At 40.7% G+C, this 18,580-nt stretch overlaps 1 protein-coding gene across 1 annotated transcript in view; it reads left to right on the forward strand.

Annotated features, from left to right (window-relative positions):
* tmem167a (transmembrane protein 167A) overlaps nt 1-7,688 on the forward strand; it is a 29,499-nt gene extending 21,811 nt beyond the window's left edge. Inside the window, exons 3-4 of the mRNA XM_007899749.1 lie at nt 1,529-1,563; nt 7,288-7,688. Of these exons, the coding sequence (XP_007897940.1) occupies nt 1,529-1,563; nt 7,288-7,358 (106 nt within the window). The 3' untranslated portion in view covers nt 7,359-7,688. The remainder of the gene's footprint in view (nt 1-1,528; nt 1,564-7,287) is intronic.
* The last annotated feature ends 10,892 nt before the right edge of the window (nt 7,689-18,580 follow it).

Here is an 18,580-nt window from a genome sequence, read left to right on the forward strand (position 1 = left end):
ACCTCTTGATGATGCTTAATGCCCAGCAGGTATTTTGCAGCAGAATTGACAGAAATCGTGGAACAGATCAGCGGCAAATGACACATGGGAGATTTGGGACAGGAGATTGAGGGGTCCTTTAACACACAGAAATTCTGTGTATTTCTATTGCTGTCCAACATTTGGTGAATGACAAATCCTGCCAGTATCCTTTTTTTTAAAGAATTCTATCAGCACTGCGCTCCTACTCTATATAAATGAAATTCTTGATTCCAAGTATTTTTCTTAGCACTGCAAAATAATTCTTTACACCCTCCTGGAACAAATTATATTAATTCTGCGTTGGTGATACTGGAATGTTCAGTATAATTTAAGAAGGGCTTTAAATTGTTTTGTTTTATTGTGTTTTACTATCTTTTATTGTGTCTATAGTCAATTCAGTATTCTATTTTAAGAAAGAAACTAGTTCAGTTGTGGCATTTAGATGATGTCCATCAACTCCTCAAATTTCTCTCATGGTTATGATGTAAAGTAACCTGAAACCCCTACAATAAATTATGGCCTTGTTGCCATCCATAATTCTGTATTTGTGCATATATTTCCAAACTATGTTGTGCTGCATTCGCCCCAAACAAATGGAAGGCAAGCAGTCTGAATTATTCATATGTGGTTCTTTTTAAAGGAAAGCCCCAAGTTATACAAGAGTTTCCTTGTAACATCACTCCACTTAAAAGATGAATGTGGAGTGTGTCCTATACACTAGATTTTACAGAATAAATTAAAGATGTACGTCACCGCAAACCGTGTTCTCTTTATTCAACTCCTTCAGACGTTTTTGTTTATAGCTTGATACAGTTAAATCTGGAGTTAATGGAGCTAATTGAGCTTTCCTTTATGTCTTATTTTGGCAGATTGGGAGTATGTCTACTTCTACTTCCTCTAACAGTAAAATGCCATTGTTGACTCTGGAGCTGCACATTGCATTAATGAGTCTGAAATTCTGGTTTGGCTATCCTTGACACTTCTCTCCTTGTCAATTCAACATATGTGCCATCGCAAAACAAAGATCTATCTTTTACTTAATATAATTTCTATTGAATTGATGAATCATTTCTTGATTTATGTTTAAAAGAAAAATAACTTCTTGTTTGGATTCAACAATAATTACTAAAAGACACCAGTTATAATATAAATATATATAGAAGAAAGAATGTGACCTATTTGATCTGCTTTCTTTCATTCATAATGTAACAATAGTAATGGTTAACGGTGCACATATTTCAGAATGATTCTCTTCACTGCCTTCCTACTTACTTGCATAAAATGTCACTTTTATTAGCAGGAATGGAAGAATCCTTTCTAAAAATGGTTATTTTTGTGCATTAAAATTGTGCTTTAGATTTTAAGCTGTGGGATACAAATCTCAGGAATATAACCAGCCTGCCATCCTCTTCTTCATAGAGACTCACATAACATTAACTTGAATTAAAATTGAAATTGTTATTGAAATGTAGTAATAACTGTGATGAACCTTTTTTTTCTTTCACAGACCTCTGGGGATATTTTGGAAGTGTGCCAGAATAGGTAAGGATAGCAAGCATCCTCTCTGCAAGGTTTAGTTACAAATATAATCTTTGAAGCGTACATTTGGTGGGAAAGTTGCAGATAAAGGAGTACTTTTAAGATAAAATCTGTTGATTGCTTCTGTACATTTTTATGTGATGCTGAAAGTATTACTAAAATCGCAATAAAAAAAGTCTTTCTCTGCATCAGAAATATTAAATAAATTACCCTTGTTAGTAGGAATAGAAGTAAACCAGCACAAAAAGAATAGGGGAGATCGACAGGGCAATCACAACTATAATGTACGTATAAATACATTCTGAAATAGTTGTGATTGCCCTGTCGATTTCCCCTATTCTTTTTGTGCTGGTTTACTTCTATTCCTACAATTTTCTTTTTAATGTGGGACACCATATTGTATTTTTGGTGCTTAAAAACGGGCATCATAAACTACGTTTGGCCCACAGAAATTCCATTTCGCCCTCAAATATAAATTCACTTTACGGTATATTCTGTGAAAACAAAAAACCTGAAAACTAGGAAGATTGGCAGACTGCATCAGAAATGTGGTCTGATCAATCCCTGGTAAAATATCCACATCTAAAGCAGGAAACGAGCATCTTGAATGAGTGAATTTGGTGGTGGTCTGGACTGAGCATCTACAACACCTTAAGAGTTAAAGTGGAAGGAAAAATCAGAAGTATTTTATGTACAAAACAATTTTCCCCTTCCCCACCAATTTTTAAAAAAAATGTAAGAGGCCTTTGTTTTAATTGTACTGGCTCCGAGGTGATGTGTTTGGCAACAGAACATCAGAATCGAGCCAGCCTTCTGTGGCAGTCTCGGTAGTCCGGTTCCTGAGCCAGGCGGTTCATAGTACTCCAGGGCATTGTTAATGACAGCATAGCCAGCCTGGCTCATCAGCAGGATTTGGAAGCGCAGATCAGTCACTTTTTGGGCAGGGAATCCTCCCACTCAGCTCCTGTTAACCCTGCAAGCCAAATCCCGAATGACAAGCAGCAGAAAGCTTGCCGGAAAGTGCTATCAATGGCAAGCTCGGCAGTCTTAGCTGGTTAGACTCCAGCAGTACCCCAAACGGGGTCCCTAAGCCTTGGCTCCTAGCACCTAATACTTTCCTGAATTAGATAAGCAGGACGCGTCCCTCCAGGGAGAGAGTACATTCCATTCCAACAATCTATCTCTGGGATTTCGATGTGAGGTGGGATGCATGGAATTCTCAGTTTGGTTTGGATTCTGGTTTGGTTTGGTTAAGCAATTTTCCGGATGTGTCAGACACCCCCAATTTTTTTTAACATTTTTACTATCTTAAGGCTCTGTTCCCCAAGCTGCTGTACACCTTGATATTTTTGGGGATACCTGTGTGAAACTTAATCTGTTATTTAAACCCTTGTGAACTCGATAAACAAAATTTTGAGGAGCTGTAACAGGCACAGATTGTAAATTAATGGACTGAATAGGTTTCCGTTTACAGGAACCTTAAACAGTTGGGAATAGTGGAGCACTTTCCTCTCTAAATCAAACTATTGAAGTCCATTTACGTCAACTAATAACAAAACCTCCTCTTCCACTGCCAGAGTAGCACCCGGTTTCAAAGGATTCATCTGTTTAGTGTACAGATAGTCTTAGCTTCCTGGTGCAATGAAAGAACTTAATTGTGCAATTCCCACTATTGCTCTTATTATTTGTATCGCACAAAAAATATAGTTTTTGGGTAGATTAATTACACTTTTAATTTGCTGCATGTACTAATATTCTTTAAAGGAATGGACATTTCTTATTTTATATAGTAGTTTTACTGTGTTTTATATCCAATGAAGTCTTTTCTATTAAAAATGCATGAATAAAATGGTAATGTTTGTCATGGCAAGAATGTTTCTTTCAATCTGTAAATGCTGCAGGAGTTCTGTTTGTCATTTTTTTTCTCTTAAAATGACAAGATTACATTACTGAAGTATATAAATCTCTGTCTGCATATAGTCTAGAAAACTGGGGTGGGAGAGAGCTGTAAACATAAAACATTTTCCCACAGCACCTAGTGAAAAGTCTGGAGAAGCAAGTAGGGCATGTTTCCCTACACTGCTTATCCGTAGTCTAGCTAGAAGGGATGAATTTGAGACATAATTGTTATATGCGTGTGCTGCACCTGCTATTATGAAAACACACTAAAGAGGCTTTGAAGCGCACAACCTTCCCCAGGCGCCATCGGAGATTGTGGGGAGGACATGGAAGAGAAATACAATACAAATTTACATTTATATCCTGCCTTTCGCGTCTGAAGGACGTCCCAAAGAACTCAGAAGTATTGGCAGGGTACGTGAACTGAGGATGGGAGGCCGGGATGGGGCGGTGGGGAGCTGAAAGCTCAACCTTGAGACTGACCTTCAAAAAGGATGAGGGAGGGATCGAGTTGGAGGGACTCTCGAATGGAGTTCCAGCGAGTTGGAGGAAAAAGGAAAAAAGTATTGTTTCTTAGAAGAAATATTAATCTTCCAAAAAAAGTAAAATACATATATTGTACAGTAGTTGTAAGTCTTTATGCTGCACTGAAGTCAAGAATTATAGTCGGTTTGCAGGCTGTAAACTAGAATACCATTCCCAGCATACATAGCAAGACTTCTAACAGATGAAAGAACAACAGGATATTTTATCCTAAATATTCACAGCTGGTTAGATTATTAGTAAACCTCTTTAGAGGTGATCATTTTAAACTGCTAATTGACAGAAATGGAATGATGAGCCAAGCATTTTGTCACAAAGCCAATCAGTGTATGTCTGATGATGTCTTTGATATAAATTACATTTGGCTATTTGGATCCTCTTCCAGCCACTGTTCAGCGCAGCTCCTTAACATTGCTCATGTCATGCAAACAGTTAAATAGGATTTTACTCATTAGTTTGCTAGCTGGACATTTGGCATACATGGTGCATATTAGTCCAAATTAGGCAATGCAAGTTCTGCCTTTTGCTGTCCAAGACCAATTTTGTGATTTTAAGGCTTTTATTATTAAATAGAATATGATGTATGTTTTATATCTGACCAAGCTTTATTGTGCAACAAAAATTTGTTATTTGGCAGCAAGTCTGCACTTTTTTCAGCTCACACAAATTGCTAGTATTTAATTAACTTCACATCAAAGTTGCATTACAATCACTCCACTGACAGTTAACTTTAATAAGGGCATTATTCTTCCACCTTCTTTGGCATGATATACTGTAATGGGCAGTTGCTTTTGTCAAGGACTTATTTAGCTGAGCATGCATTTCAGAGAATTCTGTGTTTGGGGAATGATAAATGCTAGAAATTGACTACACTGGACCTATTATTGCATATTGAGAAAAATGTGGACTCTGATCGCCTGCTAATTTTTGTCCATGAATACCCACACAATGTTGAGTTTATTAATATAAAACATAGCTGAGAGAGCTCACATGTTTATGAGACAAAGGGATCTTTAATTGGGTTTGCAGACTATCTTGAGTGGTTCCCTTTGCAAGACATTTTTCTCCAGTATACTTTTGTATTTTTTAGAAACCAATAGTCTGCTAGCAGCCCCTATATAGCATGAAACAGTATTGTATTTCTGTTTGTAATCAATAAATTGGATTTTGCCCACAAAAATTATATATACAGCCAATTCACTTGACAGTATATTCTGTGAAGCGCTTTTGAGACATATCAAAGACATGATAAGGCGCTACATCAAATGCAAGGATTATTATTTAAGAGATTGACTTTAAGGATACAATAACAAGAGAAAGCTAATTGTTTATGTTACTAGCATTTCCTTTAAAGTATCCATAGCCAGGGTGAAATCTTAGGCAAGTTTTCTTACTCTACACACCCAATAATAATCCCTCAAAAAACAATTGGTCATTTCAATCCACGACTGTTTGTGGGACACTGCTGTGTGCAATTGGCTGCTGCGTTTCGCCCACAAATATGCAGTCAATTCACTTTACAGTCTGTTCTGTGAAACGCTTTGAGATGTCTAGAAGATGTGAAAAGCACTATATCAAATGCAAGGATTATTATTATTATAGCCTTGAGCTTTCTTGGTCAAAATCTTCTTATGCATTCCTCTTGGAGCCACATATAAAGAGGGGTTGCAATGGGATTTGTTCACAATATTATACAACTATTTTTACAATTCCCACCTCAAGACCTAATGCTTTGACTGCACTTATGGGCACGTCACTTCTCTATTCTCCCTTGCTTGGTGTCTAACCCTGCTACTGGTCCGTGAATTGATGGTGCAGAAATGCCCAAGATGTTGCAAGGTCACTGGGCGAGGGATTAGTAAAATTCTACAAAATGTTCTGAAATAAATAACTGACTAGTACTGTGTCCAATACTCATTTTTAGTAAATTATGTTGGAAGCTTCAACTAAAATGCGAACAACAACGCAGAACTGCTGCAATCAGAATAGCATTTCAAACTTGGATTTGCATTTGAGTTTTCATTGTCATTGATAAGATCAGGAGAAGAATAAATGTTTATTTTGGATGAGTAGTATATGCTAAGACCATGTAGGAATGTAATTACAAAAAAATTGCAATCCATCTGGCTGGTTCCACAGCTATCAAATAGTGACAGCAGTGCCTTGTATGCTGCAGAGCTGCCACTGAGATTATAATAAATCAATGCTTTTCTGTGGTTGGCTCAAATGATATTGGTAGAGGGCTTCAAGCACGTTGTCCATTGAATTTCTCAGCTAGTGAGTGGTGTACAAAATACTCAGAGCTGTGGGGGTCAGAATGCAATCTGTAAATGACAGTATTACAGTGCCAAGAAGTTAATTTGGAAGCACGTCTGCAGGTTTGGCTGATTGATGAAACCCTTGAAGTACCTATATGTTTGTTTTTTGATTAGCTGGGTGTCTTGACACATTCAGAAACCTATCACCGTGCTTTAGCATATCCAAACCAAGCTGAGGTTTCCATGCATCCCACCTACTCATGAAAATCCTGAGATAGATCCTGAAGTAATCGTTTTCAAATCACTTCATTCCCTCGCACCTCCCTACCTATCTGACCTGCTTACCCCCCACTCCACCACCTGCTGCCTCTGCTCAACTGGCTCCAGCCTCCTAATTGTCGCTCGTGCCCTCCGCTCCACCATCGGTGGCCGTGCCTTAAGCCATTACGCCCGAAAACTCTGGAACTCTCAAATCTTGCATAAGACCTTCCTTTTTGATCGTGCTTACGATCACCTCCCCCCTCCCTCTAATAATAATAATCCTTGCATTTGATATAGCGCTTTTCACGTCTTTTAGACGTCCCAAAGCGCTTCACAGAATATACTGTAAAGTGAATTGACTGTATATTTGTGGGCGAACGGCTCGTTGGCAGACTCTGCCATTGTGAAGAGCTCCAGGATGCTACCCCACGTAAAGGGCACTACATAAATGCATGTTGTTGTTGTAGATTGTTGGAATAGAATGTGCACTCTCTCCCTGGAGAGGTTACTGCTTACTGCTTACCTAAATCCGGAAAATATTTGGCTCAGCAGCTTAATTTGTTGAGAAGCAATTTGAAATTTACATGTAACAATTAAGAAATAGGTGTAAGGAAATTGCTAGTTTGAGGCTATATATTCAGCACCTTGGGATGTCCTCTTGATGTGAAAGGTGCTATAAAATGTAATTTTGCATTGTATTTATGAATGGCAACCATTCATTTTGCTTTTGGACGTCAACTTGTTTGTCTTTGTCTCTTCCTCATAGGTGAACGAAAAAGCCCTTATGTCGCTATATGTTGTATCGTGATGGCATTCAGTATTCTCTTTGTACAGTGACAAATCAGCAGTTTGGAGGGGAGGCACAATGGATGAAAGGACATTGGTAGAACACCAAAAAACTTGAACTTTTATAAATGTAAAACTGATCTGGGAATGGGCATTCCTACAACTTCCAGAATCCATGTTGTGTTTTTCACATTGCAAGTGTTTCCAAATCTTGTTACTGGACCAAGGCTGAAAGACCTGGGATGGAGTTCCAGCATGCCTGAATCTGCTAAAGGACAAGAGTTGAGAGTAAGTGTAGCTGATGGAGGAACCAGCTAATTGGTTGTCAGCTGTGTGTAACTGTCCACACTGTATTGCCAATAAAATAACTACTTGACAGCAGCAGTTTACTTTCTTTAATTGAAAAACTGAAATCTTCAAAGTTTTACATCTGAAAGCTTTTTAAAAATTCTCTACTTTATCATGACAAAGTATCAGCCTTGTGCATAACATCTTAATTCTGGAAAACAAAGATACAAGATATCATTCCAGTATGTGGATAATGGCTATTGCATTGTCAACTTGTTTTTGAGTGTGATTTATCACCTTGTGGAGTCCTGTAGCTCAGTGGTTAGAGCACTCGCTTTGCAAGCGAGAGACCTGAGTTCAATTCCAGGCAGAGGGCGAAACCTTGGGCAAGTTTCCTTACTCCACACAGAGCCTAATAATAATCCCTCCGAAAACCAAAAACAACAATAAATTGGTCATTTTCAATCTACGACTGTTTGTGGGACATTGCTGTGCGCAATTGGCTGCCGCGTTCGCCCACAAATATACAGTCAATTCACTTTACAGTGTGTTCTGTGAAGCGCTTTGGGACGTCCTCCTGACGTGAAAAGCGCTATATCAAATGCAAGGATTATTATTATTATTGTAGAAAAAAACAATGCCTCTGATGATGATGCTCCATGTTTAATGTGCATTTATCTTGATGGGTTTTTCAATCAGTTATATTCTAACTGAAAAGTATAACTGCTGCTCTTGTTCCTGATTTCTAGCTTTCAGATGTAAAACAGTTATTGAATGTTACTTTTATCATTTGAGCACCAGAGGTCCTATCAAGTCTGAGCATTAGAACAGTTTTGTTTTAAACGTTTCATTTTAACAACTGCTGGAAAATGACTTCCGCATTGACTAAATTTAACAACATTGTACTCTTCTGCAGGATCTTACGTTTTAAGACAGAATGCACTTGCAGGTTAGTTATAGGTAGAATAGCAGGATTTCAGATTACAAGCAGTGAACAAATTATCACAAAAAAAGCTAGTCCTGCTACATCTTCTCAATAAAGCTGCTTTACCAGATACATTTAAAAAAGATTTAAGTCTAAACTCCCCTTTCCAGCTTCCATTGCATCTTCCCTTTTACCAATAATGGGGCAAGTACTCGAGATTAAAGGTACTTCTTTCCCTTCAACACCAAAGTAATTTAACAAATGATTGGAAACTGAGTAACAGTTTCCCTTCAACACCAACGTAATTTAACAAATGATTGGAAACTGAGTAACAAACTCATTGACCAGCAAAATAGAGGAAAGTAGCTAACAGGGTTCCATCCTTTGGGCCATGGAATGGAACATGCAAGACAAAAATAAGCATTATATCGGTAAATGTAGTTATCTTCAGATGAAAGATTCCAACCTCACTGTAATGTGAAGCATTTGAGCAGCTGTGAGACCAAAGTCCAATCAGATTTTAAACAGTGCCGCTTAAATCATTTTACATGTGAACAAGAACTCCTCAGTCTATTGTACATATTCTACCAGAGCTAAGGACAATTTCTCGACAAACCTGGTTATGTACAAAAAGGGTTTAAGTTAGAACACCATTCACTATATAAAGTGATATAGTGTTTTTCATTCAACAGAACATCTCAATGCATGTCACAGGACTTACTGTAAAGGAAATTTGAGTTCTGATTCCTTACATTAACAGACACCATCCCAAGATAGCATAACCATCAACCAGCAAAATCCTTCACTCTTCCCCCAACAATGCACTTCAATCTGAGTCAACAGAAAGCATCATCTAATTGCATTAATAATAATAATAATCCTTGCATTTGATATAGCGCTTTTCACGTCGGGAGGACGTCCCAAAGTGCTTCACAGAACACACTGTAAAGTGAATTGACTGTACATTTGTGGGCAAACGCGGCAGCCAATTGCGCACAGCAATGTCCCACAAACAGTCGCAGATTGAAAATGACCAATTTATTATTGTTTTTGGTTTTGGAGGGATTATTATTAGGCGTGTGGAGTAAGGAAACTTGCCCAAGGTTTCGCCCTGCCTGGAATTGAACTCAGGTCTCTCGCTTGCAAAGCGAGTGCTCTAACCACTGAGCTACAGGACTCCACAAATACTCTCAAGGGGAAAACTAAGTCCCGTAGATATTTCATCTGGGCAGCATCAAATGTTGTTGATCCACCTGTGAAAAAATGCATCTGATAAATATTAGGAAACAATCTAATTTGTCTCAATTATTAAACAGTAATCTTTTCAGATAACTTTCATATAATTTCCATAACATTTCATTAACGATTTAAGCTTGACAGAGGCTATCAATATTTGCTAAGCTCCTGCAGCCAGACTTGCAACATTTCCTGTTCTCTGGAGAGAATTAAAGATACCTTGGTGCTTTACAGATCCAAATTTTGGAATGTGTCTTTACAATGCAATGAATGGCCCAGGAAGCAATGTGGAAAATGTGCAGTGAAATTAGCTCCTCAATTTGATATTGTTCCATGTTGTTTTATTTTGCAATATAATTGGAGCTAATTCTGGTGCCACTAAGGCAAAGTTAAACAGAAATTGAAAAGAAAGGGCACTTACAAATATTTTTAAAACAAGTCTTTCATTGCTTATATATTGGGCAGTGCTGATGACAGAGGCAGCATGGCTCACTGGCAGGACTTGGAAAGTCGACTGCAGTCCGGGATTCTTCCCACTGAACTCCTGTTAACCCTGCAATCCCAAATCCAAATGGAAAGGGTGGTTCCAGCTGGATGAACAGTGGGAAGTTTGCAAGACAGTGCTCTCTAATGAAAAGCCACCAGGTTTTAGCTTGTTAAAAGCCAACACTAATCCAACCACACTCTGGAGTCCCCAAGTCTTGATTCTCACCGTCTTGTGCTGAATACTCCCTGGAATTAGGTAAGCAGGGGGCATCCCTTCAGGGAGAGAGTGCCCATTTCAATCCAGATATAGAGAAATGTCCATGTGTAGGTAGCGTACATATGTGGAATTCTCAGTCCATTTTGGATACTGTTAAGCATGAGGATGGGTTTCCGTATGTATCAGACACCCAACTGACCAAAAATACACAAAATATTTTGGGGCTAATTCTGCAGGTTCTCAAACGTGTGTGTGGTCATTCCAATGGAACCCAACTCTGAAGGAATTTCTAGTTTTTACATCTTTAAATCCAAGTTGTAGTTAAAAAAAACTACTGGCGTCTGGCAAGAATTTGGCATTGATCAGTGGCATTGGAGTAGAGTTCCAGGGGGACATCTTGAGAGTAACAGAGGCATAGACAGCAGGTGGCTGGGCCTGGAAGGGACTCAGCCCCCTCCACTAAATCTATCTACTGCTCACTTCTTTAAGGGGAGCTGAGAGATGAAAGCGCTGAGGGGGACCATAGCCAGTCTGAGTAGCCCCAACCCACGGGTTCCCTTTTGCCTCTCCCAACTCAAAGATGGTACATCACTTCTGATTGGCCAGTGGATCTGTCATCAAGCCAACGGTTCGCCTGTCTTAAGACGGACCAACCCTTTAACCAAGTTTTACTCAGAACCCCCCAAGAATATTTTCATCTACCGCTTATTTACAAATTATTTTGCAAATCTCACAAATTAAACCCCACTGTCATATTTATTTGCAGTATGCATTATTTATTCAAAGGATATTAATGCTCCAACATTCTCCAATTTATCTATGAAAGCATATTATGAACACAGCACTAGACTTGTTTTTATTTTATGAAATGTTTTCCTCCTATTAAAGAATTATACGTTTGATTGTAATCTGATTTTCACTTCCTTATTTTCCTTTGTTAAACAAACCTCTTCATTCCAATCAACTCATGATCCATGTAGTCATTTACTGACAAATGCACAATCGATACACTTCAGAGCAAAATTCTGTGAAGCGCTTTGAGATGTTTCAATTATGTAATAATTAGTTGCAAGGAATAGTATATTATTAAGGGACTGCAGAACATTATTTCTTGGGACTAAATTTATCATCCATATTGATGTAGCAATTGTTGTTTTAAAAGGGAACAATTTATGAGGTTTCTTTGGCGTGCACTCCACTATGCAGATTCCCAAAGTTGAAATCTCCAACTTAAAACAGCAACTGGTGATTGTATTCCAGATCTAGACAAATGATAAGCTTCTGGGAGAATTCCCTTTGGCGCCGACTTCACATATACCAATATAATCCAGATAAAACCTGAAAGCCAAAGACACATATGTCTGCCAACTTATGTGCTGTTACAAATCACAACTGAATATGATCTATAGGTATAATTTCAGCATTAAAGTTTCAATATATACCTTGCTATCTATTCTACAACGACAACAAAGTTACATTTGTAAAGCGCCTTTCAGGTCTGGAGGATGTCCCAAGGCGCTGGACAGAAAAGAGTTACGGACCCGAGCTGGGGGTCGGGGTGGGGGAGGGTGGAGGATGGAGGGAAGTAGGGAGATCGAAAGCACGGTCTTGAGATGAGACTTGAAGGTGGCAAGGAAGGGGGCGAGGTGGAGGGACTGCAGGATGGAGAGGGTGGGGACAGAGTGGCAGAAGGCCTGCCAGGCAATAGTGAGGCGAGCAAGTCGGGACGTGGAGCAGGCTGGAGCCCACTTAGCAAACAGGATGTAAGGGGTTAGGAGGTCGCAGAGGTAGGGGGAGCAAAACCATGGAGGGCTTTGAAGGTGAGGACCAGGATCTTGAACTGTATCTTCTTGTGTAATCGGAAGCCAGTGGAGTTTGGCAAGGATGGAGATGATAGGGTCACAGAGCCTGGTGCGGGAGAGGACATGGGTTGCAGAATGCTGGATGATCTGCAGCCTGTCAAGGGAGGAGTTGGGGAGGTCGACAAGCAGTGAGTTTGCATAGTCGAGCCTCGATGTAATGAAAGCATGTTGTGGAGGTGGGGGAAGGCAGAGCTGATTATGGCGCAGATGTGGCGTAGAAAGGATAGTTGAGGGTCAAACAAGACCCCAAGGTTCCGGACTGGCTTAGCAAGGTGGAGTGGGAAACCATGGATGGAGATGCTGCCAATCAGGAGACCTCGGTCTTGCTACTTTCAACTGAGGAAAGTTAGCTCTCATCCAGGACTTGATGTCCGACAGACATTCTGTCAGCACAGCAGTGGTCCTGGAGTCGAGGGTGGAGGCAGAGAGATACAGTTGAGTGTCATCCGCATACATGTGGAAGTTGACTCCATGTCTGCGGATGATGTCACCAAGAGGGAGCATATAGATATTGAAGAGGAGGGAACCAAGGACGGAGCCCTGAGGAACGCCGCACGAGATGGTCCGGGGGCTAGAGGAGAAGCCGTTTGTGGAGATGAAGTGCAGGCTGTATGAGAGGTACGACCTGAACCAGTCAAGGACAGTGGACGTTGAGGTGAGAGGAGAGTTGGTGGATGAGGATAGAGTGGTCGACAGTTTCCAAAGCAGCAGAGAGGTCGTGTTGGACGAGGAGGCAGAGGGAGCCCTGGTCGCAGATGGACAGAATGTCATTTGTCACTTTGACCAGGGCTGTTTCTGTGCTGTGGGTGGCACGGAGACCCGATTGGAGGGTTCAAGAAGGGAGTGGTGGGAGAGGAAGGAGTGAAGCTGAGAATCTTTCTATTCCAATGATTTAGCACAGCCCAGTCTTGGGTTTGTAGACCATCTTCTCAGTCAGCCCATGATGAAGGCTCCTTCTACTTGTCCAATATCAATGTCAGGGTTCATACTGCAGGTCAGGAGGAAAGATGAATCGCTGTTAATTTTTCAGCACAGGCTGAGATGCCAATTCCACAGTAGGAGGTCACACAAACCCTGATCATTACTCACACAGAAACCAAGGTCTGTTTCTGACACACACTGCTCCTTTCACTCAACCATTGATTCTTCGGAACATTGTTAAAGTTAAGATCCCAGCAGCCTTAAACTTTCAAACCTAACATATGTCCCAATTCAACTGTTCAATTCACAAAACAAAAAACTATAAATGAAATAATAATACTAATCCTTGCATTTGATATAGCGCCTTTCATGTTGGGAGGACGTCTCAAACAGTACCCAATTTGTGCACAGCACAAAAGTGAATAATCAATTTTATTCGGGGAATTGTTGGTGATTCTACCAGAAAAAAACTATATAAACGAAAAAAAATAGTATCATGGTATCTTTAACATCTATCTGAACAGGCAGATGGGACCTTGCTTTAACACTTCATCCAAAGGACAGCATCTTGAACAATGTAGCACAACTATATTGGAGTGTCAGCTTGGACTATAAATTCAAAGTCCCGATGTGAGGCTTGAAACCACAACCTTTTGACTCAGAGGCAAGAGTGCTAAGGCACTGAACCAGGCTAACACCTGGAGAGGAGTGACTTTAAAAAAGGTACCTAAATGTTACAGAGATAAATCATGTGAGGTGTTAGTGCTTGGTATTATGGAACACATACGTAAATTTACAGGATATGTTTGCAAGCAGGCTGGCTAATTAATATTATTGTTGGAAACTTAAATGTTGTATAACAATAATCCTTGCATTTGATATAGGTCCTCATCATGTCTTTGAGACGTCTCAAAGCGCTTCACAGAACTGACTGTATATTTTGTGGGCAAAACGCGGCAGCCAATTGCGCACAGCAGTGTCCCACAAGCAGTCGTGGATTCAGTGACCAAATTCATGTATGGACTTTGTGTATTGGATCGATAATTTAATCAATATTAGCCTGGTTGTTCTTGCCTGAGGCACTGAGTTACATTCCTGGAGGTTATGTTTAATACTGTCATTTATAAAATAATAATAATAATAATGCTTCACACAATAATGAACATGTAGTGATTATTGTTACGTTACACACTGTTTGTGCACTTTGACTGTACTGTACAGTGTATTCTGTGAAGTGCTTTGAGGCAATGCGAAAAGTGCTATATCAAAAGCAACAACAACAAGATTCCATTTATAAAGCACCTTTCACGTCAGGAGGACGTCCCAAGGCGCTGCACAGTTGGGTCATGACCCGAGCAGGGGGGAAATGGTCAGGGTGAGGGGAGGGAAGGGAGGGAGCGAGGAGGGGGGAAATGGTCAGGGTGAGGGGAGGGAAGGGAGGGAGCGAGGAGGGGGAAGAGAGTCGAGAGGGGAGCTGAAGGCTCGGTCAAAGAGAAAGGTTTTGAGACCGGCCTTGAAGGAGGAAAGGGAGGAGGCGGCGAAGGCACTGGGGGATAGAGTTCCAGAGCCTCGGGGCTGAGAGGCTGAAGTCCCGGCCACCGATGGTAGGGCGGTTGGGGCGGGGGACGTGGAACAGACCGGAGCCAGAGGAACGGAGGGTACGGGCGGGTAGGTAGGGGGATAGTAGGTTGGAGAGGTAGGAGGGAGCAAGGCCGTGAATGGCCTTGTAGGTGAGGATGAGGACCTTGAATTCGATCCTCTGGGGGATGGGGAGCCAGTGGAGGTGAGCGAGGGTGGGAGTGATGTGGTCCCGAAGCCTGGTGCGGGACAGTACACGAGCTGCAGAGTTCTGAATGACCTGCAGCTTGTGGAGGGAGGTGGCGGGAAGGCCGGCGAGGAGAGAGTTCCCATACTCCAGCCTTGAGGTGACAAAGGCGTGGACCAGGGTTTCAGCAGCGTGAGGGGTGAGGTAGTACCGTAGTCTGGCGATGTTCCGGAGGTGATGGAAGGCGGTGCCAGTTGTGGTGCGGATGTGAGGGAGAAAGGACAGCTCAGGGTCGAACAAAACGCCGAGGTTCCTGACTGGCTTTGAGAGGTGGAGAGTGCAGCCTTGGATGCTGATGGTGTCGGCGCCTGAGGTGCGGAGGCGCTGACGTGAGCCAATCAGGCGGGCCTCGGTTTTTCGCACGTTGAGCTGAAGAAAGTTGTCTCTCGTCCAGAGAGCAAAAGCAGAGATTTGTGGAATCCTGGGTTCGATTGGTTTGATTCCCAGCAGGGCGAAATGTTGGGCCAGTTTCCTTACTCCACATGGCTCTGTTTACCTAGCAGTAAATAGGAATCTGGTCAGTAGTCAATTGACGGATCGCTTTTCCAGGGGTAATAAATCCTTCAAAAAAAGTTAATAAATAATAATAAAAATTTGTTCACTCAATCCATCAGTGTTTGTGCGACACTGCTGTGTGCAATTGGCTGCCACGTTTCGCTCCACAAATATTACAGTCAATTCACTTTACAGCATATTCTGTGAAGCGCTTTGAGACGTCTAGAAGACGTGAAAAGCGCTATATCAAATGCAAGGATTATTATTATTATTATTAATTACTATTATCAGCAAGCCTGTAATCTATACTGGCCCAGCAACAACCAGTGATTCAAATATACAAATATTATCCTTTCTTTTAGGTGAATTGAATGAGGAATATCAGGATATTTATCTATAAAACTTTCATTCATTAACATGTTTAGCTTAGGATGCGCACCGATATTGATGTCTTCAGCTGAGATTTGTTTACCCTTGTCTCACTGCTTCCAATAAGTGCTTAGAGTGAAGTACATTCAGAGAATGCCATTTGTGACCTCTAACTTCTTTAGAATGTGAAGATATAGACATTGTCTTTCCAAAGATAACATGGCCTCACAGGATTAGTATCTCAACTAAAGTACGTGATTGCCTCCTGAGATGTATGTAAATCCTTCTTATCTTGTCTCAATTACTTCTATAGACTTTTACATTTTAGAAACAGCGTGGATTCAACACACAACACTTAGTTAACAATCCCATTTAAATTCAGCAGAACACTTACTGATGTAAGTGCATGTGATTTGACATTTGCCAACAGACTTTGTAAGTAATATTCCCAGTAGATTAATTTCTCAAACTTGTAACGGGTTTTACAAAAAGAAAAGGCAAGTTTCCAACAGGAAATGCTAAAATCTAATCTATTTCTAAGAAACTTAACAAGAATGCTCACTCCCTGTTCTAATGTATGTCTGCATTCAGCTCCTGTGGAGGGGCTCTTTCATTTTCTTTCTATTCTAACTAACATTGTGATAACGCACCAACCGTGAATAGCCAGTTTGCCCTTCTGGCTCTCAGACTTCAGAAAGGGTCAAATAATGCACATGCAAAGTTTGAAACTGACCTAAGAACAAATAAAATAAACTAGGCTTTATAACTAGTTATTCCGCAGTACTGTCTGCTCAGTGCCACGTACCTCTTGCAGGCAATGCATTTAACCCTTCAACCAACTGGTTTAGCAGTTTTTTTTGCTTGTCGGCCTCCCCAACTCCTCTCTCCATAGACTGCAGATCATGCGGAACTCTGCAGCCTGTGTACTCTCCTGCACCAGGCTCCACAGCCTTATCATCCCCATTCTCGTCCGACTCCACTGGCTTCCCATCGCTCAGAGGATACAGTTCAAGATCCTGGTCCTCACTTCCAAAACCCTCCGTGGCCATGCTCTCCCCTACCTCTGTGACCTCCTAACCACCTACCAACCTGCCCGCTCCCTCAGCTTAGTGGGCTCCAGCCTGCTTCATGTCCCCCGCCTCACCCGCTCCACCATTGCCGGGGGCTCTTCAGCCACTCTTCTCCACCCTCTGGAACTCCATCCCACAGTCCCTCTGCCTCGCCCCCTCCCTTGCCTCCTTCAAGACCCATCTCTTGACCCTCCTCTGCAACCATGCTTTTGATCACCCTGCTTTCCCTGCTTGTAATTTTGTTGCTGTTGTTAATCAAATAATAATATTAATAATTTGTATTTAGACAGTGCCTTTCATATAACAAATATAATTGATTAGAAATGAAATGAAGATTGGTATATAGGCAAACACAGCACCAAATCTGCGCCAGCAATGTCCCACAGACAGGACTGAGATGAGCAGTCAATTAATTTGAATGTGGGGGCAAATTTGGATTAGGAAGGGAATATAAACCAGGAATAACCAGGAGAGAGACTTCACATTTCTTTATAACAGCAATGGCAGGGCAGTTGCAGGGAAAAGCACAAGATGGAATCTAAACTTAAGAAAAATCAAAACAATGGGATGATCCTATGAAAATAAATAGAATGTTGTTCCCGGCCTGCCTCAAAACTTACCTCACCTCTTTGATGACACTTTTCCTCATCTTTCCCCTACCTGTCCTCTTCACCTCCCACACATTAGCTCAGGTGCTCAGCCAGCAGTGTAAAATACGTTGAGACTCCTTCTCAACTTGAAAGGCACTGTATAAATGCGAACGCTGGCTAATTTGTTCACTCACCATTTTTCGATCTTTGTGAGCTTGAGGTTTTCCATTCACAAACTTGGGAGTGAATTTTGCAACCTAATGATCACAAACCAAAAGCTACCAAAATGCATTGAATCTCATTTTCAAATATCACATTTTAGACGCTAATACCTATTGTCAGTTATTGGATGTCAAAACATGTAATGCACACAAAACATCTGCATAGCTCCCACATTACTGAACTTATATATGAGATATATCTGATTTGAAAAACAGTAGCTCAAAAACCCAGGAGACCTATAATGCTGACATTGAACAGCTTAGGTGTTTTGTACACAATTACTAAAGCAGCTGTAAGATAGAACTCTCACATGTCTTCAACTGCACATGGAAAAAACAATTTAATAATAATAATAATCCTTGCAATTGATATAGCACCTTATTACATTGTTGAGACATCTCAAAACGCTTCACAGGATATACTGTAAAGTAGATTGACTGTGTAATGATACAGAAACACATAAAAATTCACTGCAAGAACTATAACAAAGTTACAACTGCAAATATGGCTAATTTAGCTAACGTGAACAAGTATAGATGAGCTAAATTTTATATACCTTTATATACTTCACTTTTTGTTGCTCTTAAATACATACATATGATGAGAAGTAGGCTACTTGGTCTATGGAGGTTGTTTCACCATTTAATTTGATGATGGCACATCTGTTAATCCCATTTCCCTGCTGTGTTTCCATATCCTTTATTACCAAATAAAGATAATAAGTTGGTCACTTCAATCCGCAAATGTTTGTCACGGATTGAAGTGAC

Source organism: Callorhinchus milii, unplaced genomic scaffold (genome assembly GCF_018977255.1).
Source record: "Callorhinchus milii isolate IMCB2004 unplaced genomic scaffold, IMCB_Cmil_1.0 Scaffold1, whole genome shotgun sequence".
Lineage (NCBI taxonomy): Eukaryota > Metazoa > Chordata > Chondrichthyes > Chimaeriformes > Callorhinchidae > Callorhinchus > Callorhinchus milii.